Here is a 23,077-nt window from a genome sequence, read left to right on the forward strand (position 1 = left end):
GCTGCAATGTAGACCGTGATGGAGCAGCAAATTCTGTTACTGAATGTTGATCGGGGTGCTTTATTCCCCCAAGACCCCACCCAACTTTCCCAGTCTACGCTCATGAACCCATAGAATGCCATGCGGTAGTGGGGGTAGGGGCGGGATGGGAGGGTCTACCTAAATCGGATCTGCTAATCAGGTGAGCATAAATGAAGCCCTGAGTTGACCCCACCTTCTAGTTTCCGTGGTTGTTTTATCTCCTGCACAAAAGATGAATTGGGGATTGCAGGGCTTCAGGTAGAGAAAGAGGGGATCCAAAGCATTTGGGTTTTGTAGTCTTATTTCTCATTGTGGTTTAGAAAGATTTAAATGCATGTTTATTTTGCGTGCATAGGGTTTTCTGTGTACAATGGACAACTGGGATGTACATTTTTTCTTCGTCTTCTCCGGTCGATGCTCCCTCTACCGAGGTTCCTGTGAATACTTCTCTTCAAAAGCAACCTGCTGTGGGATTGCTTTGCCCAATCTGGGATCTGCTGTACAAGTCTTCTGTTTGAAGCGCAATACATCAAAAATGCAAATTTTGTTGTCATTGCAAAAGTAATCGCCAAAGTCTTCTGCTGACTGGGAGTAGGAAGCATTCTCCAAGGCATCTGCAATGACCACAGTACACGATTTTCTAGATGACTTTTGAAGAGCACACACTCGGATTGTCATCTCGTGTAGCATTGGTTTTGAGAGGAGCTGGATGTTGATCTGGATTAGTCCTCTTTCAATTAATGCATTTGATCTGTGTACATTTCTTCTTCTAGCCTCTAAGCAATGCCTACATGAGTATTGTCCAATTTACATAAGAAATCAGGTTTACACACAATGAAATGGGCCTTTCCCTATGCTGAAATTACTCTTTATTCCTGAAAGTGCAGTCGGTCATTCACTTTTGTCCTTAAATGTAAGGCATTGGTCCTCCATTTTAGCTTCTAACGCCCAGCGTTTACAATGTTCTCTGTCCATGTGCACTGTTGCAGTTTTGAGTGTCAAAGTGTGCATTTTCCCTTTTTACATGAAGTCTGCATCTGCAATGCCACATGTCTTTTTGGAATCCATTGGACAATGTTAGTACAGAGAGTCTCTCATTTCTTCCGCTGTAGTACTTGCACATGGAGGGGGGCCCATTTTCGCTCATTCACTAGGCCTCATGTTTAAATAACTGTTTTGTACTGGCTTTTATATTTCAATAGAACTCCACATTTTGCCAGCTTCACTCACAATGGGGCCTAGCATGGCCTCTCCATCCGTCACTCTGGGGCTGTGGTTTTCCCAACAGCTAGAAGTCCAGGAAAAGCCCTTGCTTGCTAATCCTACACATCTGGAAATCCTGAGCAGAATTATATACCATCTGGGAATGTTTTAGTAGAACTACCTATTGGGAATCTATTTAGCAGAACTACTGACCAAGGATGTTGCTAGCTCCTATACAGTAACAGTTCTGGGACAGATCTGCCCATCGCCACCCGTCTGTCTCCGGCAAAACATTTCACCCAATAACACAGGGAAGACCTTAGCCTAACAGCCTAAACGCAAAGGGGCTACCGCCCCCTCGACAGGCACTGCAATCTCAACAGGAACAAGGTCCCCCCTGAAAGGCACACAGACGCTCCAACGCACCACTGTTAACTCTTTCCTCTGCACCAACAAACAATAGAATGCAGCTACACCCCTTGATTAAATCGGCCTAAACACAGCTATCGGCCTGGTTGCACAGAGTCTCATCCTCGAACACAGCGCTGCTAGAATGCAGATACCCAAGTCCATTGGTTTTGCTGCACACATTCTATTGATCTCGCAAAATCACTGCATCACACCTGCATTAGTATGCAGCTACACACCACTTAATGCACACTGACTGCACGCATACCAAGTGCACTTTTTACTACATTACTCTCCACTGACCTGGACTGAGGGCCCGAGGGTGTTCAACCCACAGCCCCTCAACATAATTTAGCGTAGGCTAACCACTTGAGGCAAACCTTCTAGTTATCTTCACATCAGGGAACTCCCAAAAATGCACCCCTGTCCAGTCATCCTTGCCCCATTTCTTAACCTAGTTATATAGCTGTGCAGCATAGCCCCTCTTAGAAAGCAGTATGAAGCATCCATTGCTCCAGGCAATGCTGTGGTTTAATCCTAGTAATGGGGGGGTGAAGATAATGTTAATAGGAATCTGACCCGATCCAAAAGGGTGCAGTGGAGCAGAACATGTGGCTCAAAGCCCCAACAGTGTGTAGACCTAAACCTTAGCAGGAGTATAGTGTGGAGTCCCTGGTTTGTAGGTGGTTGAGGGGGTGGGGGGGGATACCACTACTGTCCCTCGCTTGACTTTGAATTTCTCTGGGTGACATTAATCACTGGCAACGCTCAGCTGATTCTTTGCAAGGTCACCCATCAATGTGCCCCCTCCTCCCTCCCCAAACACCCGTCCCCAAAAATACCATGTTCGGCCACCCCTTGGATGCACTGTTGCAGTCACTTTGAAATGTGTTCGAAAATGCCACACATTGCGTGACTGGGATGCCGTTTTTTTTTAAAGGGAATTGGAGAAAGTGGTGCAAGATCTTTCCAGTGGTAGCACTCTGGAAGCAGCCATGGGACAGCACGTAGGTCCACGCTGTACTGCGCCTAATCTGCTTTCCCCTCTAATTCTCTTTTTGTATCTTTCTCTTAGGTGATGAAGCTGCACCCGCACATCTAGATGGATTAAACGGGTGCGACGAGCACAGCCACACTTCTGTTCTATGGTTCTCAACGAGCGACTCGCCTCCTTCCAAGAGGACAGTACAATGCATGTTATGAACTGCGTCTCCCTTGCGAATGAGAAGGAAAATGGGGATCTTTCTGTCACAGCTGGGTTAATGCTTGGACCAACTGCACCCCCACCACCCCCACCTCCTCCGCCATGTCCATTTCCAGCTTCAGGTTTTCCGCCACCGCCACCGCCGGGAGCACCGCCCCCACCTCCCTTTCTAACCAGCGGACTAAACGGGCATTCGAAAAAGAAGAGAATGCGAAGTTTTTTTTGGAAAACTATTCCCGAGGAGCAGGTTCGGGGAAAAGCCAACCTTTGGACCATGGCTGCGAGGAAGCATCAGTATCAAATTGATACAAAGACTATCGAGGAGCTCTTTGGACAGCAAGAGGAGGCCAAGAACGCGATAGTGACGAAAACGAGGAGTCCGCGGTCCTCTTTCAGAGAGGCCAAAGATGAGGTAAGAACTGGTTCAGCGGCAGTGGCATTTTGTGTATGGTTCCAGTATTTGGTTCACCATGGATGTGGTGCTTTTCTCACACACCGCTACCCCCCTACCCCCCACCCCCCACACCCATCACACATTCCTATTGCAGGAAAGTTGTGCGGACCCTGGAGTGTGTAGGTATGCCATCTTCATACATTTCCGTGACCTGTGTTTTTATTGCTCTTGAATTGAGCAGGTGCTGTATGTAGGAATGTTTTACACTGACCATGTTTACCTAATCGAGTAAACCTCATCTGTGCAGCCAGTCTGCCACATTAAAGATGTAATGGATACCTTCAGCAATGTACCAATTTCATGCCTGCCAATCTCTCCCCCAGGCTCTCTTTGATCACTTACTGCACTTAATGACGCGGAGGAGGCATCGGAAGGAATTTGTCCCTCTCGTGTGCTGGGCCCAAAGTCATTGTGGACAGTCTTTCTAAGTTGGATGCTTTGGTTAAAATCCCCAAGTAATTGTAATGCTGCCTAAGTTGGAGGCCATGCCATGGCTTCTGGAGCGATTGGCTTGTGTGCTCTCCCCCCCCCCCCCCTTTTTTTATTTATTATTTGATAAAATATGAGTTTGCGTATTACTCTATAGCAACACTTCCTTATGGCTTGTGACGATATGCTCTGTGCACAGGAACCCCACCGCATCAGCGATGGGCAGGAGAGTGCATGGTGACGCGCAGCCCCTTTTGACCGCTTTCTCTGCTGTCTTGCATGCCCACGCCCCATCCATCTTGAGCTTCAAACCTACTCCCTAATTTTTGGATAATGCTGTTCATGGGATCAAAGTGAGCGCGTGAGAGATTTGACTTTAAGTCCTTACTTCCTCGAGCATAGCATTCAATGGCGCCGCTTCCAAACTGCTCCAAGTCATTACGAGCAGAATTACATCTAGGCTCATGAAATGTGATGCCACCCAGTCAAAAATGTGTACTTTACCCCTGTGTACATTAGTCTGAAATGTTTTCTCATATGAGCCACCACAAACCATTAAAATATTGTTTGGGTGCAGTCTGGCTGGTGTTTAGAGGTCTGCTGAGTACTACCCAGTCCCTGTAATTAAAATGGCAGCGTGCGGTGCACTGTACCACACCTATTAAGTCACTTGAGTCGGAATGAAATTCAAGGCCATTGGGTTGTATGGTGAGAGAACTTCCTTGCGTAGTACGCCTTGTAGGTAAGGGTGTTTCACTTGTTCTGGAGAGAAGATCTTGGGCACGGAAGTTTGGGGTATGGAGTAGGCCGCAGGTCTAGTTACCTGCGAAGGAACACTGCCGTGTACCCCCACAGACCACTGTTGTATGGACTGACAAATTACTACTGGGGTGAAAAGTAGCAAAACCTAAACCTAACTGTGTGGCTCCACACGCTATTAAATATGAGCAGCGTGTAAGACCTCACCAGTGAGCTGTTTGGATTTGAGTCCTGCCTTTTCCTTCCAGAGGCTGGGGTTTGGTTTTCCCAATCTTCGTCCTGATGGTGTGCCTTAGATAGATGTTGGTGCTCTCCTACAGAGGCAGAAACTGAAAGCCAATGGGAGGGTCTCGGGACAGGGGGAAGGGGGTGGGAGGGGGTTGCTGTTGTGGAATAGAGGCAAACGAGCCATCAAGTTTGGGTTTCGGTTGGTATTTAATTAGGAATGTGTATGTAATGGAACAAGCAGAAAAGTCCAGTGACTGGAATGTATATGGAGGGGGCCATCCTGCTGCAGGGATGTCCACAATGTAGATTTATGTCCTGCTTAGAGAGATGTCCTTGGTAAGAGCACCTTATGGTCTTCCTGAGCAGTGCAGGGGGGTGGGGAGGGAAGTAAAATCTGATACCTCTCACCCCCCCCCCCCCCCACCCACCTGCTGTCCTTGGTGTTGCAGCCTAGGCTCCCCACATAGATCTCTCCCACAAACCCACCCCCACTGGTTAATCTGGGACTGGGGATGGATGGGGCTCGAATGTTGTGTCCCACATCCCCCGTGCCTTGCAGTTGTGCCGAGTCCTGGGGTACATGGCGACATTCACCGAATCTATAATGCCTCGATTGCCCTTTTCCGACCCGACCCCCTCCCGTTTGCAAGGGGTGTGTGTGGTCGTCTGCTGCACCCCGGACCTGCATATGCTTGTGGCTGTGCCTTGCTTCTGTTGGCACAGTGGGGGGTGGCGGGGAGGGGTAGTAGAGCACGAATCACCAGTAGAACTCCCTGTGCAGCATCAGCAAGGCCTGTTCTGAGTATGGACTGGTTGGTGGTTTGCCCGTACACATGCAAAAGTGTGTGCGCTCGCTTCTAATAGGGGGAGGGGCCTTTAGAGAAGTGGTTTGGCCATCGGGATCATTACAAATACTTAATTAGTACAACCAAGCCCCGACCTCTCCAACAACGGCTTGTGTTTTTTTTTTTTTGTACATTTGTAATGCTTGCCCTAGATCACGAAACGCCTTGATTTTTCCATTCTCCCGCTTCCCATGAAAGCCTAGCTGCGGAGCTGGGATCCCATCGTTTGCTTTACTTTTATCTTTTAGTGGCTCGCGCCGGGCTGCTTGCAGGTTTGTTCTTTCTGGGATGCCCTTTGAAGTCCATTCCAGTTAGAAGCCCACACCGGTATCGGGCATTCTGCGGTTTCTAAGTGAGGTCCTCTGACAGCTGGAGCACTGGCACATTAAAGCAGAGATGACACAGACCGTGGGCCCGGATACAAAGGCAGTCGCCGCTGTCTTCTCGTTCCTTAATAGCTGACAAAAGTTCCCTTTGTTACTAGTTGGAAAGGTTTTAAGGATCTGATGAAAAGAAAAAGGCTGCAAATACTGAATTCGGCCACTGAAGGCTGCCAGCCAGTCTGCAACTTGAAACCAAAGTTAGGCTGAATTTAGGGCTTTGCCATTCGAGAGGTGTTTGTTGTAATTCGTTGTGGGGCTGTTTTGCAGGGAATATTAACCAGTTTTTAAATCCCAGTCCTCTCTCTGAGCCACAACCGGATGCTGCCACCTGGCTACAGACCGGGAAGAAACTGAGCAAACTCCAAGCGGGATTAAAACAAGAATGCAAATGCCTTCGTCCTTCTGATTGGCAGAAAGCACCACATCGAAAATCCTTGAATTCTTGCACACGTGCGCTTTCCCCAGGCTATATCGGGAGAACTTCATTGTCCGACTATCCAATGCAAGAAGCCTTCCGTTTATTGAAGGGACTTCGGTGCCTTGCCTCTGCCATAACTACAGCTCCCACATTGCTTCCCATACAAGTATATGCGCTCTGACTCGCTTGCTGGGGTTCTCTCCTAAATTCTTATGTTGTGTTGATATGGAAACCTACGAATCCACCTTTGACGAACATATTTGTTACTCTTTTCCCTTGACCGTTTTATCCTCGATCTGGCCTTCAATTAACAACTCCCAGCAATATGCAATAACGGTGCAGTGATCCTGGCTGATTGTCATTGACCTTTAACCCCTACTTCTGATTTCCAGCTTGGCACCCAAGAAACTTAAAACATGTTCCATCAAACTTGAGGTCCATTTCTCATCTGCCAAACATGATAAAATCCATTGGAGAGAAATGTCGACCCTTTGCAAAATGTCAAGAAGCGCCAACTGCTGCACACACAGCAGGGTAACGTTTGATCTGGTATGGGCACAGAAAGCCGCTCTGTGGTTCTGGTAGATCTGCATTGCTCGGGTGAGGATGGGGGGGGGGGGGGACTAGTCGGCCTTGGCTCCTTTTGGATCCGCCACGTTGGATGGTTGCCCATGGCAGCCTCTTGGATCATCTCAGTGAGTACCAAAGAATCTGAGTAACCTGACTAAATGCTACTGGATGAATGGCAACAAACCGAACCTTTGTGCCTCTTTAGATCTGGGATCAGCACTACTGACATTTCATCTTTGTTGCCCCACTTGTGGTCCTGATGGAGTGTTACAGAAAGCCATTTTTTACTTATGCAGAGGATACTCAAATTATCGTATGTCTAGAGTAGAGGAACAAAGACCACGAGATTGCCAACTTTAAATCGTGCTTGATTGCAGTAGATGGATGAATATGCACAAATGGACTGAACGTGCAACAGTCACCACACTACTGCGCTCCCTCTGGGTCCTTTGTTCCAGCATCCCTCCCTTGTTTCCCACTCTGCTCGTCGTAACATTGCTCTGGTTTTATTCTGGCGGGAGTTATCTCTTCATCCTTGCTTCTTCTCGCTGTTACACCAAGCAAAGGCTTTATACCAGACACCGGCTCCAAGCCTCCCCAGCCTGACTTCCCTTCCTTGGTGCTATTTTTCTTTTCTTTTTTCTTTTTTGGTAGTCTGACTGCAGAACAAGAAACACTGCTCTTTCAACTGGGGGTCATTTCAGTGCACCATTTTATGTTCTGCACCGGGTGACTTCTATACTTCCTGTGGGGTGTATGTAGTCAGTGCTTTGTCTGCCAAGCTCCCAGGGCGACTGCATAGATTGTAAAACCTACTGTTGCTGCCTCTAGTGTAAAATGAATACAAAGTCTCTCGCAATCTGAATAGGCCTAGCGGAAAACTCCTTGAGGCCATTAAGCCCTTGTCCCTTGTGTGCCAAGTGTAACGGGACTGAAAACCACATCCAGGATTCTAGCCACAGGCGTTGCTTGGCGGGGTGTGGGAGGGGGATAGCTGACGGGGCTATAGACCAATTGTTTTTGGTTGTAGTCCCAGATGGAAGCTTTTTTTTTTGGGGGGGGGTTACAACCAAAAGGCTGGCTAGCCCCGCATCTTGACAGTCCCGACATTAGCGCCACCTGGATAATTTCCAGACCTAGCAACACCCCTGATACTAGCAGCAGGGTTTGCATTCTCTCCATGCTCTGACTACTTGTGCAAAAGCACAGAGCCGAGAAGCTGAAGGAAATCAGCAGCCATCTTGTATCTGGCTGTACCTAGTGGACCCTCAGCCTGTTTCACAGCTGGCAATATTTTTGCTGATGAGGGTGACGATACGACTATGAGCAGCTGGGTGATAGAAACCCGCACTGACCAAGCCAATGCATATTGTCTGACCAGCCAAGTGCATCAGACAAATCTCCAATAATGCCATCCCGTGCTTGGTGGGGTGGTATTGCATGCCCAGGTACAGTCACACGTATTTTTCATTTGTAACGAACGCTGCTTTGCCCCTCAGCTATCTTCCTCCATGATCACAATAAGGTGATCAATTAAACTTGCAAGCGCTCTCACAAGGACCCTTAAGAAGTCTACAGACCTGATACTTGCAGAACCGTGCCCTGATTCTCTGGAAATACGTGTAGAATCCAATGATCACACAAAGGGAAATGCTCGTGTTCTGGCTACACAAGTGACCCCGTTCTTGGATTTCGCCCACGCACCTATTAAAGCCGCGTTGGGCCTTCCCGCCGGAGCTCAAGGTCATGGTTCAGTTGCTTGGTGAGCTGGCAGTATCTTGATCTTCTGCAGCTGCTCGCCATAAAGAAGCTTTAACGATGTTGCTTGGCGACAGCCACGCCGTTTCGTAAACAAACAGAGGGTGTCTGGCTCCCTTATGGGAGAGGAGGTGGCGGTGGTTTGAACAGCCTGCACACGCGTGGCTATGTCTGTATGTTGGTGGTCTTGGTACCATGAAAATACGTAAACCATGGACAAATGGGTGGGGATCATCTGTTTGCACCATTGAATATTCCCATTTGCACAGCTTCGTTTCTTGAACTGCATAAGTAGGTCCCTCCAAAGGGTGCTCTGAAGAGCTCTTAAGTTGGCATTGCACCACGTGACCCAGGAGACACAGCTTTGTAGTGGATTGCACGTGAACATGGATCATGTCGAGACATTTTGGGGACTGCGGGCAGAGTGTTTTATGCAGCATCTGACTAGGAGGTTCGGTGTATAGTACCCCAGGTTGGCCGCGCCAGGAGCAGCAGTTCATGCGAACGTAGCCCTGTGCTGAAAAATCTGCCCCCTTCCACCCCCCGCCCCCAAACATGGGGATCCTAGGCCCGGATGCTTGGCATGTGTGACAGGATCACCCGTCACTAGACGTTTGTTGCCGACATTGCAAGGGCAGCTGCTGGCTGAACTGTAGTTAAGATCTCGACAATCAGATTCTGTGGTAATGGAGGCAACTACTGTACATCTAGTCTGGTGAACAAAGATGAATGGGCAATTCTGCTTCATGGTGTCGGTAACCGCAATTATAATACTTATTTTTTTTTTTAGCTGAATTGTAATAGCTGGAAGGGTGAACATGTAAAAGGCTGGTCTGGTGGCCCTTCGCTTCAGTTTTAAATGGGCACATGCGAGGGGACTTAATGTCGAAGGGAATCTTAACCTTTTGCTTTGGAGAGACCTCCATGGCAAAATGAAAACATTTATGGTGGATAATACAAAGCAAAGTGTTTAACTGTTGGCCGTGAGTCCTAACCTTGCCCTGCATCAGATGGCTGGATGGCCCTGATAACTGCAAAGCTTAAAGCAGTGTGCTCAAAAGAAGTTTCTAACTAATGCAGCTTAAGGGGTGTCGCAACTTTGAAAACCTAGGCTAGCCCTAGCTTGCTAGAAAAGTACCATGAGGACGTTTCTCCCCCATTCTTGTGCTCTCGAACTCCGGAGGGTTGTGAGGTGTTATTTCCCCATTCCACCACCCCACGAACCTCTGCCTTTAACTTTACATCTGCCACTGTACTCTGTTAATAAATGTATCCAGGTTTAGAAATTAAGATTAATGTGCAGGAGATAAAACCAGCTCCTGGGTGACGGGCATCACTGAGTGGGCAGGAACTACTGTTGGAACCAGGAGAGAGTACCCCCACGCAGAGCAAGTCAAACATCCGCATGCGATGCACACTTAATGGAAAAAAAGTTAGTGTGTACTAAATGTGTCCGGATTATTCTTCACTACCATTCTCAAATACTCAGTTATTGTCACATATGTATGTTTGTAAGGCACCAATTCACCTGGGCAGCTAAAGGTAGCTCCTGGTTGCTGTTGGTTTCAAGATAAACGTGCTCTTCTAGAATGGAAGCGGGAGGTTAATAGCTCCCAGCTCACCTCCATTTCGAACCCGGTGTATCTATTAAATGGGGAAGCCCATGAGTATATGCGGGTACTGTTGTGGGAGGAGCTGCAGTCTTTTTCAGCAGTAGCAGGGGATAGATTGGCAAGAAGTTGCCTCTCTAACCCCGTTAACTGCCCACTTTGCCACCCATACCCCCACTCCTGCCTTGGAGGATGTGCCTCAAAGATTCTGTTCATAGTTTGAGGATCATACGCAACCAATATAAGATGGTTCCCACAACCTAACTGCAGGCGTTGGATACTATCGTCCACGGCATTCTTACAAGCGTGCCTTTCTAGAATCCTGTGGACCTGCCAGAACTAAAGGTGAAACGGCCTTCTTCTGGGACTTTGGGTGTGCAATATGTAAAATGGGCACAGGTCCATGGGAGCGGGAGCGAGGGGGCGGGGATGCATTGTTTTTAATCAAGTTCTCTAAACCTAAGGTTGGAATGAGGCACCCTGATATGCAGCGGTAGACTGACCCAGCCTGTAATGGCCCGTCGTCATGGGTAATAACCACATTAGAACTTGTGTTGTAGAATATATTTAAAAAACAAAAGTGCCTTTATTCATGTGGCATAGGGCTTCTCTCAGATGGAGTCTGTTTCAGTGCTGAGTGTGAAAACTGACTCCATCTGACGGAAGGGTGGCATTGCAGGAAGCAGTGTTTCTTTTCATATTTTTGAGTTGATCCTGGCTTCAGCTCCCACCGAGTATCGTGGCTTCTGAAGATGGCGAGGGTGTTGCAGGGGAAGTGTTAGCGAGGAGAAGGGGCGTGCAAGACTGGGCAGATGACAAACAGCGGGCATATACCAGTGAATTCACCCCAGGGTGCTCTTGTTAAACAAACAAGATCATGATTCATGTTATGCATGACAAGTTTGTGGTTTAGCTGTGTAGAGAGGCAGATTTACACGTCATCGCTAGTGCCTGCCCCCTCACCTCCGTCCTATTGGAAGACCAAGAAAGCACTCTCGAGTGACACCTGGTATGGTCCCAATACCTCATTGAAGATAGGAAAGACGTTATGCACTACCATATCGCATGTACCCTCAAACCGATGTGGTAGAAGGATGTCTGCATACACCATTGAACATAGAAGAGATATGATGTCATGATGAGAAGATATAAGGACACCATTTGCAAATACTTCAAGAAAGATGTGGCTGAAGTAAGTACATATGCAGAAACGCAAGGTAGGTGAGGCACATAGAAGCTTGCTGCAGTAGAAAATATAACGCAGAAAAAACACAGCCATGATGAAAAGATGGACGTCAGTTTCGTATAATGGTAAGCGAGAAGGCCCCAAGGAGAGAGATCAAGTTGCAAAGCTGACAGGTGCTGGAAAACAGCTTCGTGCAAGGAACAAAGGGTATTTGCTTGGCTCATGATAAAGGATGCCATAGCAAGAAAGGCTCGCGTATTTGAAGAGGATCAGCTACATATGCGCAAGATTTTTCTCTTCGTTTAAGCAAAGGTTAACATTTGCAAGCGCCAGGTATTGAACAATCAAAGATGCGGAAAGACGGAGCAACCAAGTATCCAGTGGCGTAATAGCGTCCAGTATAATTGAATCAAATGGCACTATAACGCCTATCCATTGAGCTCCAGATGAAGATGGCGATGTACCTTCACTCTCTAAAAGGTCCTGAGAAAGAACAGTCGGCCCGGTCAACTACAAAAAAGCCTTGCCTTAGTGCTTAGAGATGGTAGCCTAATTGGCCAAGTGGGTAGCGGTCTGATGTGGTTCCCTGCACCTGGTTTTCGTTTTGCTTGTGTTGCAAGCCAAATGTCAAAGGTTGAGGGAGAATGCCAACCAATCATGAGGGCCTATGCAGCAATAGATATGCATTGTTGCAGAAGCCAATCCACTGCTGCTGTTCTGCTATTAATCTGTACTGGACGTAGTCGAAGGTAGTTCCAAGGTGTGATCACCAGATAAGCGGCAGCCAAACCTCAACAAAGTATCTATGTTCCCTTAAGCAATCCCTACGCCCAATAGGTTATTACTGTTTGCCATGCAGGATGATGTCATAGCTGACTTACATCGAGGTATAAACCTTTTGTGTAATTGAAATGAGTTTGCGTGAGCTGCAATCTTTTTGTTCACCAGGTTTCCCTACTTTATTCAGCTGATAGTTCTATTTTGCCAAATTATTTGAGTCTGTCCAGTTATTTGGGTCTGAGATCATTTATTGGTAATTCCATCTGGCACTGCCAGGTGCTGTTGCAGAGGTGCATTTTATTGTAGTCATGTATATGGAACCATTTCCCCATTTGTATGACCTTGATGCGGTTTGTGGTTGGAACGCCCTCAGGGACGCCAAAGTCCAGGTATGGGAAGTTTAGTTGAAGATGCGTGTGTGCATTCTGTCAGGATTGGAGGGCTGGCTAGGCTACAGTAAGCAACCCAGAGGTCGGGCACATATGCGGTGGTGGTTGAGGTAGTGCTAGTGCAGGAGAATCTGTGTGCCCAGCTAGGCTGAAATTTGTCAGTTTGTTGCATACTAATGGCAGAGGTGTTGTCGAACATCAGGGGTTTCAGTGCAGACATCTATGCGTGCAGCTCGATCGAATGCTGTAGCTGAATTCTAGATTGCATGGATGGGAGCTGTGCCTGCGGCACGTGTCCACATACGTGGTGTGATTTATACATACCATAAACTCTGGAGTTCATCTTCAGTGTCACTTTCCCAGGTCCAAAACGATTGGCTGGTTTTGCAAACTGGGAACTCCCTAGATTTGAGAACTTGAGCAGTAGCAGAGATGCCTATATATGAGGCACAGCAGCAAGTGGAAGAACACCAAAGTATCAGACAGCAGAAAATGGATGACCACCTAGATCTGAGACACTAGAGTAGCGTGAGAAATGCCCAAATCTGAGACAAACAGGAAATGGAAACGCGCCCAAAAAAGAGACTGCAATAAATGCCGAACCACCTAGATTTGGGGAGAAACCGCCTAAATTTGAGATTCAACCATACATGGTGGAACACCGAAGTTGTGATACATGATTGGAAAATACAAGCTGACTAACAAGGGTGTGCTATGTAATGTAGGATAATGAGTGGTATGGCTTTACTGGAACACAGAAACTGCTGTAGTCCTGACTCGAATCACACTTATCAGTTGCTGCTGGTTGATGGCGGCAGACCTCCAAGGCAAACACGGTCAAACCCGGACTGGAGATGCTTCTTTGGGAGCTGCCCTTTGCCTCCCAGCCCTTAGCTGAGGGCTAACCTGGAAGGGTAGGCCTATCAGATACCCTTTTGAGGGAGACACGGCCACTCAAGAAGTACACGCAACAGGAACCCAAGATGGGCTGGAAATGTGCAGAAATTATCCAAAAGCACAAACATAAAGCTCATGTTGGCCTTGCAGAGTTAACTGTTGCAAGCCGGAGCAAAAATGGCTTCTAAAGCAGGAGTCGAGGGGTAAAGACCCTTGCTAGATGGTCAGTAGGCTGCAAGGGGCTATCGGGTACTCGGTGGGAGGGAGGCGGGGACGCAGACACACGAGGAACACTAGATGGGCTAAAAATGTGCATAAATGTGAAATTACCATATTACGTTTCTGCACAATAGACTGGAGGTATTGGAGTAAAGATTTGATCAGCTGCAGCTTAAAGAAGCTCCCGAGTATTGGGCATCAACCAGTAAGGAATGACCTCTGTGAAACTAGAAGCTACTACACAGCGAGCTGCATCTCTCTAGCTCCTAAAAGAGATGCAAACTTTAACATTTTGTTAATTTATTTTATGACCTATTCTACTTTAAATGTTTTATAGCGGTGTTTTTAATGTTCTTCTATACACCTCGCCAAATGCACAGATTTGTTGCCATATGCATTTTTGAATGGCCGTAGTTTCTCCTGGTAGCTGTCGATGTGTAGCTAAAAGCACGCTTGTAGGTTGCAAGCAGTCGATGGACGGCTCCCAGCCTTTTCTAACCCTCGACCCCTGTTGCATAGACTGGTAACTGCTGGGAGTTACTATTCACCTGCTTGGTGCTTTGCAACATTCTGCTTGTGAAGCAGTCACTTCTGCTCACCTTCTGCTACATTGGAATAGGCATTCTTATAACCGTGTGACCAGCAGTCGACCCCGATGTTGCCTTTAGTAAAGTACTATGTTGCTGCTGCCTGAAAGATGACAGGAGTGTGACTAAGCTGGCAAGGTGGACTTATTGATGAGCAGCTGGACAGATGTTTCTAGACGGCATGCAACCTCTTTCAATGCCTATGAGATCCAACAGTCCCATTGGTTTCGAAAGTGTGAAGATTGGGTGTGTATTAGCCATGTATTCATCACTGCCCTTCCACCTCGTTCGGGTTAGCATCATCTTGGTCCTTTAAGTGTCCTACGCCTCCATATATGGGTTGGCTACAGCCTTGAGTATTCTGGTTTGACGTATGTGTTTGGTTGCATTTATCTAGTGTAGCGAACTCCTGGCAGTGAGTGTACAGCGCGATTTTCTTTTCCTTGTGTGTTTACTCTACTTTCTCCATGGCCAAACCTCTAAAAACCAAATGTCTAGTGTCCTTGGTGTCATGAGTCTCCATGTAGGTTCTCACACCCCCAGCTTCTCTCAGATGGCAGGAATGTATGGCACAGGCATGTGCTGTTGTGAGCTAGTGGTTCATGCCTGCCATCTATAGTCAATTTCCCAGCCTTGCTTGCAGATCTCCCCTTCTGTTCCTTATTTCCCACTAACCAGTGACTACTCTTCTGGGCTGGTGCACAAAGGTTGCTCTGGCCCCCCTGTGCCCCATCCTTCCCATCCCTCCCAACCCTCCTCCTTGCTCCCAGGGTCTGAGACTGGAAATGCTGAGTCCCTCCTGTGAACCGAAGCAACTGCAGATATTAAGGGAGGTTTGCTCGTTTATATTTTGGGTTTGACCATAGGTTAGGCCTATTCAACGTGATGCATGATCCACAACTACTTCTCGGGGTGCTCGCTCTGTTCCTTCCCTCTGCATATGTGAGAATTAGGCGGCAGGGCCAGTGAGCGACACCAGACTGTTTGGAAATCCTTAGCTGGATTTATATTTTTTGATCACCAAAATGCAACGCCATGTATGAATGACCTCATATGAGCTGTTACGTCATCAATCGCTAACGACAAAGTGGGGGCATGGTCTTGTCCATCACCCCCACTCTGCGGGGAACGGGCCAGGGTCTAATGGGTGACCCTGGAAACCGACCATACCCCCGGTCACATTGCATAGACCGGTGAAGACTGCTTAATGATGCCTGGCATGACGCCTCACTGTGTCGCGCCATACCTCGGACCATAAAACAAATCGGCAATAAATCTCCCTTCCAGTGACTCCACTTGTAGATCCCATAACTTAATTCGATGCTTGTCTAGGCAGGATAGCTCCGGGGCAACGTGCTCGCCTTGGAAGCAAGATGACACAGAGCACCACAGGTTCGATCCCGGGGTCCACGCTTAGAAACCTCTGGGTATTAAATGAGTTATAAATATCGTATGTGCCCCAACATACCTCCAAAACACCTCCACGACTCCAATCTACAGGGAGCTAGGGCTCAAAACTCTGCAGATCTACCGGTCTCATGTGGGGCAAAAGCGAGGGAAAGTACCTCCCTCTCACCTCTTTATACCCTGCCCGAGAACCCTTGGACCAACGCTGGGTGGTGATGCATGAAAATGACATCCTTGCGCTGCTTAATTGACTTCCGGGGCACGCGTGGTCCAGGGATACATATCTGTTTGTTTCTAAGCCATCAATCCACCCCACACATCTAGAACACCAGAAGGGATCCGAAAAGATTGAAAACACAAATTATAAACCACTGTGCCCAATGTTGGTAATGTGGATGGAACGGCGGGCTTCTCTCTGCAAGGTCATGGATTGTTGGTTCGTTGCAAAAATACAATTATTACCCAATGATACTATCCAAACAAGGTTGTATAAAAATATCTACTTTAAATGACCGTTCTAGTACACTACATAATACAACCCACCCCATAAAGCAATGCAGAGGACAGACCGTTTCAAGAAGGAAATTGGATGCACTCTGACGGGAGGGTAGTCTGTAGTAATTAACCACAATAGTTCAAGGATACTTGGTTTCAACACGAGGAGCAATGGGACTTCGAATTTCACTAGGGGCCTTCGGAGAAGGACCAGGGGACAGAAAAACATGTGCTTTTAGAAGTTCTTGGTGCTCGACAGGGTCAAGTCTGTTTCAGGGGGCTTTGCAGCTCTTGCAACAAAAACCAGAGACAGCTGCGGGTATAAGGCGGCAGGCAGTCGATAAACGCAGGACAGACTGCTGCAGGCTGGTGTACAAGGTGGCTCAGGAGTCTGGAATCGTGTCAGTACTGGTTGGTAGTTCTGAAGCATTGGTTGAGGCATCTTGGATGGCATGACAATAGTCACTGGTGCAGTCGGTTGCAGCTTGAGGGGCTCGACTGTCTTGAAAATGTCCTTTAAGGTGGACATCGCTAGATGCTTGTCGATGCACTCCTAGCTTCTTCACTGGGCTTGTCATCTTTTAAGGCGGATGGCCCATAGCTGAGGGGCGTTGCAGGCACCGGCCTTGTCCTGGGTTTTGTTCAGTTCAGAGACTCTGGCACGTCCCCACCAAGGAAGCTTGCTGCAGAGCGTAGGACACGCTGTGTGCTGGCTGGTTACCAGTTCTGGAGCAGCTTGGAGCGTTCTCTGGATTTAGTATTTCCCTCTGTTCCCTTGGAGATGTTTAGAGGAGGAATATTGCTTCCATCTTTGAAATCCTGGCCGCCTTTCACTAGCGGAAGCTGTAAGGCACACTGTACCTTCAGCCAGGGTTCAAATAAGTTGTTCTTGTTACTCCCTGCAAAGTTTTCATATCTGCCTAAAAGAGGCGCTCTGCCCTCCTTTTTAAAGCCAAATGGGCCACAGTGATTGGTGTAGGCAAAGACTACCTTAATGAACCAATCCTGGGTCCCCACCAACCATATCCTGTATGCATGAGGTCATAACCAGAGTGGTTTGCAACAGAAAAGGTAAAGGGGTGAAGTCCCACCCGGTGGTCAGTCAAAATCTCGAATACAAAAGGTCGAAAGACAAAAATCTAAAAAAAAAATACAATATTGCCACCCAAGAATCAGGGGCGAGTGATCCGAGAGGACCCTCGCCTTATGTTCTATTTGAGTGCTGTCTACCACCACATCCGGCGTGGCAAAGACATAGTCCAGTCTCGTGTGTAGCTGCTGCGGGGCAGAATAATGCGAATATTGCCTATCGTTAGGATGTTTTGCTCTCCATACATCTACCAAGCCGAAATCATCTAGTAACACCTGCAATGCTTTGGCCGCTGGGGTGGGCCTATCACTCTTGCTGTCGGATCTATCCACCTTGGGGTTCATTACACAATTGAAATCCCTGCCCCAAATAACCACGCTTCCCACACACTTACTAAGAGTGGTGCACAGGGTCCTGAAGTATGCCGCCGTGTTATGGTTAGGAGCATACGTATTCACAATGCATACTTCTTTATTCTCCAACAGCCCTCTCAATATAACCATCTCCCGTCAGTTTCTGCCATTTCCTGCAGTAGCTGAAACGGGACATGAGGTGCCACCCAGACCAGCACTCCCCTAGCCTAAGCAGAGTACGACGAACCCACCACAATCCCTTTCCGTTTTTTCCCAACTAGCCCCAACTTCTCTCGCGTCAAATGCGTCTCCTGTAACAATGCAACATCTATCTTTTGCCTTTTCAAATACAGCATGACCTTATTCCTCTTCATATAACTGTTAAATCCCCTGACATTCCACGTCACTATCCTGAGATCTCCCATAGCGCTTTGATATCTTCCTCCCTCATTTCCAACCGAACCCTCCCGGTCATGCTATGCAGATACAACCCTTCAACTCTTCCATGTAGGCTCGTGTTCAGACTTCAACTCCCCAAAACTATGTACACCCCAAACTTCCCACCTCCCTTCCCTCCCCCTACCCAACCCCTTCCCAACAACGCCCCATCCAACTGTTGCCTAGCTCCATCCCTGGATCTCAGGCACCCCCACATCTAGCCCCATCCAGCACTAACTTATGCTCAGGGATCAGTAGGGTAAAGTCGCCCTAATGGCCACTTAACTATTAGTATTTCGGGGGTGGGTTGCCTCCATCCTATTGCTCCTATTAACAAATATATTACGCATTGTGTTAACCCTATGCAGCTTCCAATTGCAATTTACCTACTGTATTCCAGTCCATGATGGGCACCAGGCCCGAATGCTATCCAGTGTTCGACCAGTCTCGCTTCCCGGTATAATCCGGTACCCCCAATGTCCGTGGCACCAGTTTTTCAGCCATCCTGTTCCTGCCGGTCACGGTCCACTTCTTGTTCCGGGCAGCCCTGCAGATCCAACCACGTTACCACCTCTTCGGGAGTATCAAAAAAGAGCGCTCTGCTCTTAAGTAATATCTTCAACTTTGCTGGGTTCAAGAGCATGTACTTGATGCCTGCTGCTCGCAGCCTCCTCTTCACTGCCACGTAGCTGTATCTCAGTCTCTGCACCAGCATCGTATAAGCCGGGTATGCTGTAATGTTGGCGGATGCTCTCTGTATAGTCCCACCTTTACGAAAATATTCCAGGATCTTCTCCCTATCTCTATAGTTCAAGATCCTCGCGATAATAGGTCGCGGCGGAGCCCCAGTTCGCGGTTTCCTCATCAAGGCCTGGTGTGCCCCCTCCACCGTGAATCCCTGCGAAAGCATATCTGCTCCTATTTCTTGTAGGATCATGTTTTCAAGTAGGGTCTTGACCCTCCTCCCCCTCCGGCAGGCCGACCACCCGTATGTTAATTCTCCTCGCTCTTCCCTCCGCTTCTTCCACCCGATTTTCGAGGTTGGCAACCTGCTGTTTGAGCACATGAACTTCCTTTGCATTAGTTGTGCTGACCTCAGTATTGGTTTTTACTGCACTCTCCAGCCCACTTGTTCTCTCTGCCAGTCCCCTGACATCTTGCCGTAACAGGTCAAGTTCAGTCCCAACCGCATCGATTTTGCCCTCCAGGGCTGTTCGTAAGTCCACCATTGCTGCGCCCCACTTGGTGCTCAGCTCCGATATAGCCACCAGGATTTGGTGCTTATCTCCTTCTGAGGCTTCTTCGGCAGTAGTCGTGGACGCGCTCTGCTCCGATGTTGTGGGGGTGGGGGTCCTCTGCGCTTTTGCGAAGACCTCCATTGTGGGTTGTCTGGTCTTGGTTCTCAGACTTTTCATCGACATGATGCAACCCTGCAAAGGCCGATGGTACTTACAAGATGCATATACCCATTTGCTGTGTCCCAACCCTTACGAGGCCGCCTCACGGTCCACCAGTGTAATCCTTTGTTCAGGATCGGTCGCCATTTCGGGCATACAGATCTCGGCGCCACTTATTGTGTCTGTATTTGCTCATCCACTCCTCGGTGCGGCTTCGGGATGTAATCCCTGCGTGCTCGACGCTTCCACCTTATTGTGCGAACGCTGTCCTCCTTGTACGTTTCGTGTATACATCGTCCTGGTCTAGTGGGAGCACCAAGGATGTGCCGTCCATCCCATGGCCCAGTGGTCCAACGCTGTGTACATCCTCTCCGGCTATTCGTGGGTTTCTCTCCAGTAGTCAGCCACTCACTGTTCCATCCGCGCTGCACGCCTGCAGTCCGTTCACTGCCCGCCTGGCACCAGATTTCAAGTGCCACCGGGGGTCCCTTTGTGTTGGCAAGCCGCCATCTTAGTATCCATTGCACCGCTCTCGGATCAGGACTGTGTCCTAATTCAATCTGCTGTATCCACTTTATCTCGCCGATACGCTCATCTGCTGCCTGAAGTATTCACCCAGATACAGTATCTTTTGTCGCTGGAATCAGCAGTCAACACATGCGTTTTGCTTCAAATCAATAAGTCGGATCACGGAGCTCCAAGGAATCGCAGCCTACTCCATGGCTGCTTGGCCACGGCCCCAAAACCACATACTTATACCTTCTGAATGGGGCTCCCCTGTGGGGATGACTAATTTAAATACATAGTTCCAGATATGACAGTGATACTTGATGCTGAGAGGCGGGAGCTGGTTTCAGGTTGACACAGTGCATATCGAAGGTTGTTGGTTTTCTTGTGCATTGTTAGTCCTGCAACAAGGCCTCCCATGGGCCTGTTTGAATGAACTCTGATTAGTGTGCAAGGCTGCCACCAGCAGCCAGCAAGGCTGCCACTAGCAGCTAGCAAAAGAAAGGGCAGATCCATGGAGCCTTTGTTAGTTAAGTATGCTGTCCATGGCAGGAGGAAGATGTTGGCATCTCCTTCTCAGATGCCTTGATGTTCTCCTGGCTGTCATATTCCAACTAAATGGCAGGGGCACATAGTCTATAGGCTGTGTCCACCCAGAGTACACAGGTCTATGTCGTGCAGCGAACATAGGAAAATATGTACGGATTAGCCCCACACATTTTCTGGAGGTGGATCTATCATTCAATTTCATTTAAAATTTCAAAAAAGCCCAGGCTAGCGTGCACCCGCCGTGAGGCTGGACTCATTCTTCACAACTTGACACACCCTGCTGTCTCGCCCTCTTGACCTTCCACCACGTCTTTCAAGCCGCCACCTGGCTGTGTATCAGGTCTGCTTATTGGAAAGCTGAGCCTCAAGCTCTGGAAATGGTACACTGTATTTGAAGTCTTTGCCAATCACGAGTGACACTGCAAGCCTTCTCTGTGCTCCATGCCTTTATGGAGAATAACATTTTCACTGGAATGATGGCCACTTCTCACACCCACGAGGGATTTTAATTTCTTATGCGAGTTCAGACATTGGAACCCCTCGACTGACTGGCACCATCACTTTTTAAAGACCTGGGACCTGGCCAAAAATGACTCCCATCTTGAAAAACCGGGAAATCCCAAGGCATGTCCCGAACCTTCAGTTCCATTCTTGCTGACCCTTTTCGGGTTTACATACGCAAGGATTTCTGAATTGCGCGCCCCATAGACCAGTACAAATGTTTTATCTGTCGATTTTGTATTGCTTGCTTGATCTGAAGAGGGGGCGCTATGTTTCTTTTGCTTGAATATTTTTCGTAACCATTCCTATGGCATGGCACAAAGCTTTTGATTAAACCATAGTGAGAGAATGATTTACTTGTGCCGTTTGCATCCTGTTTTCTTGTGGTGTTTGGTGAATGACTCCTTTGTAGCACAACAGATATATACAGCAGCACACTTACCGACTTTCCTGTCGAGCAAACTTGCTATTAAGCATTTTAAATTCCTGTCACTCGATGCTGGGACCTCCAAGGAACACCTACCTAAACGAGGGTGTGTGGGACTCCACGCTTCACCCCCAAGTGTTTCCTTTGACCCATACCTGACATTATGACTTGCAGTTGGTCCGAAGCCCGATTTGCTTTTAAGATTCCTTTATAATTCTAGAGCTTCACTTTTCTTAATACTGGCGACTTTACAGACCTATTCTCTGTGTTGTGTGAGGTTTGTCATGCTACAGCACTAACCAATAACCTAGAGTGATCTTTGAGACTGGCTTTTCCGAAAAAGGACGTGGGGGGGGCACAGAAGGTGTGCATAGTGCAAGTAGTCCCTGGGAGTTCCTCTATAAATCCAGATTCAATATCCACGTTCTCTAAAATAAATGCACAAAGAACTGTGGTGCTGCATATTGGACTTTCTTACTCGATGCAATCTCTAATGTGCTCGTTGCCACTTTATTTAGGCAGTGGTGTCCAGTAGTTCCCACAAAAGCTTAGGAGATGTGATCTAGCAAACGCTTCTGCTAAATGTCTGCACTCTTAAAGCTTTTCCTGCATTGCCCTGCTAATTACTGCATACCACTGCATTCCCGTAAACTAGCCTATTGCAGTTATATTGCTTAACGCGTGCATCGGTTAACGGTTATCTACTTATTAAAGGTGAATGCTGTCCCTACAAACAATTACAATGGATATGCACAGGCTATTTGCATCCAAAAAGCTAGCAGGTCCTAGCCACAACACCATATTCTTTGAACAAAGAGGCAATGGCCTTCAAAAACAGGTGGACACCACATCCGAGTATTGCAGGGCGAACAAGCTCTAAGTGAACATTGGAAAAACCAAGGATGGAATCCAACTTGTTTTTGGGATGACTACAGATTGGACTGCATGGCGTAGTTTATGTATTTAAATTATGATCACACAAATCCCTGTTGTTGAATGATCACAGAAAAGTAACGATGGCCACTTGAGGGATTGCAGGTTCCCTCCGAGCCCATGTAGCCAAACTCCACCCGAAAATGGTATCCTCATACAGGTTGGATTCTGCACTGCCACCGTAGCACCCCAGGCCACAGTCACGCGGACAAGACTGGAATCCGAGCTTGCCAGGACCCTTAGTATAAACGTTCAAAGTAGCTGCATAGCTATCTTAACCTCCGAGAGTTTGGGCCTGCAGTCTTTGGCTGGCCAGCACAGTCATTGGTGAGGTAATCATGGGAGTTTTACAAACCCCATGGAGAACCACAGGGTGCAGGCACCTGTCCTAGTGGAACGAGCAAAGGCAAGCAAAACGCCAGGTTATTATTCCAGTAAGCCTGGCTGAATGTTCTTTTAAAAGTGTCATGGGGCAGTTCTAATCCTGCCACCTTTCCATGTCACCAATCCCAATCAATATCGTTTGCATGAAACCCCTGATGGCCAGGTGTTTGCTAAACTAGTCGCAGAAAGCCAAAGCTGGGACTGCAGGTGTGACAGCGTAGTATTGCACTGCCACTATGGTCCCTAGG

General features: G+C 47.9%; 1 protein-coding gene across 2 annotated transcripts in view; it reads left to right on the forward strand.

Moving 5' to 3' along the window:
* FHDC1 (FH2 domain containing 1) overlaps positions 1 to 23,077 on the forward strand; it is a 178,260-nt gene that overhangs the window by 50,953 nt on the left and 104,230 nt on the right. For both annotated transcript variants that reach the window (XM_069631292.1, XM_069631293.1), the window contains exon 2: positions 2,708 to 3,248. In XM_069631292.1, the coding sequence (XP_069487393.1) occupies positions 2,778 to 3,248 (471 nt within the window). In that variant the 5' untranslated portion in view covers positions 2,708 to 2,777. The remainder of the gene's footprint in view (positions 1 to 2,707; positions 3,249 to 23,077) is intronic.

This window comes from Ambystoma mexicanum, chromosome 6q, assembly GCF_040938575.1.
Source record: "Ambystoma mexicanum isolate Mex_15411 chromosome 6q, UKY_AmexF1_1, whole genome shotgun sequence".
NCBI lineage: Eukaryota > Metazoa > Chordata > Amphibia > Caudata > Ambystomatidae > Ambystoma > Ambystoma mexicanum.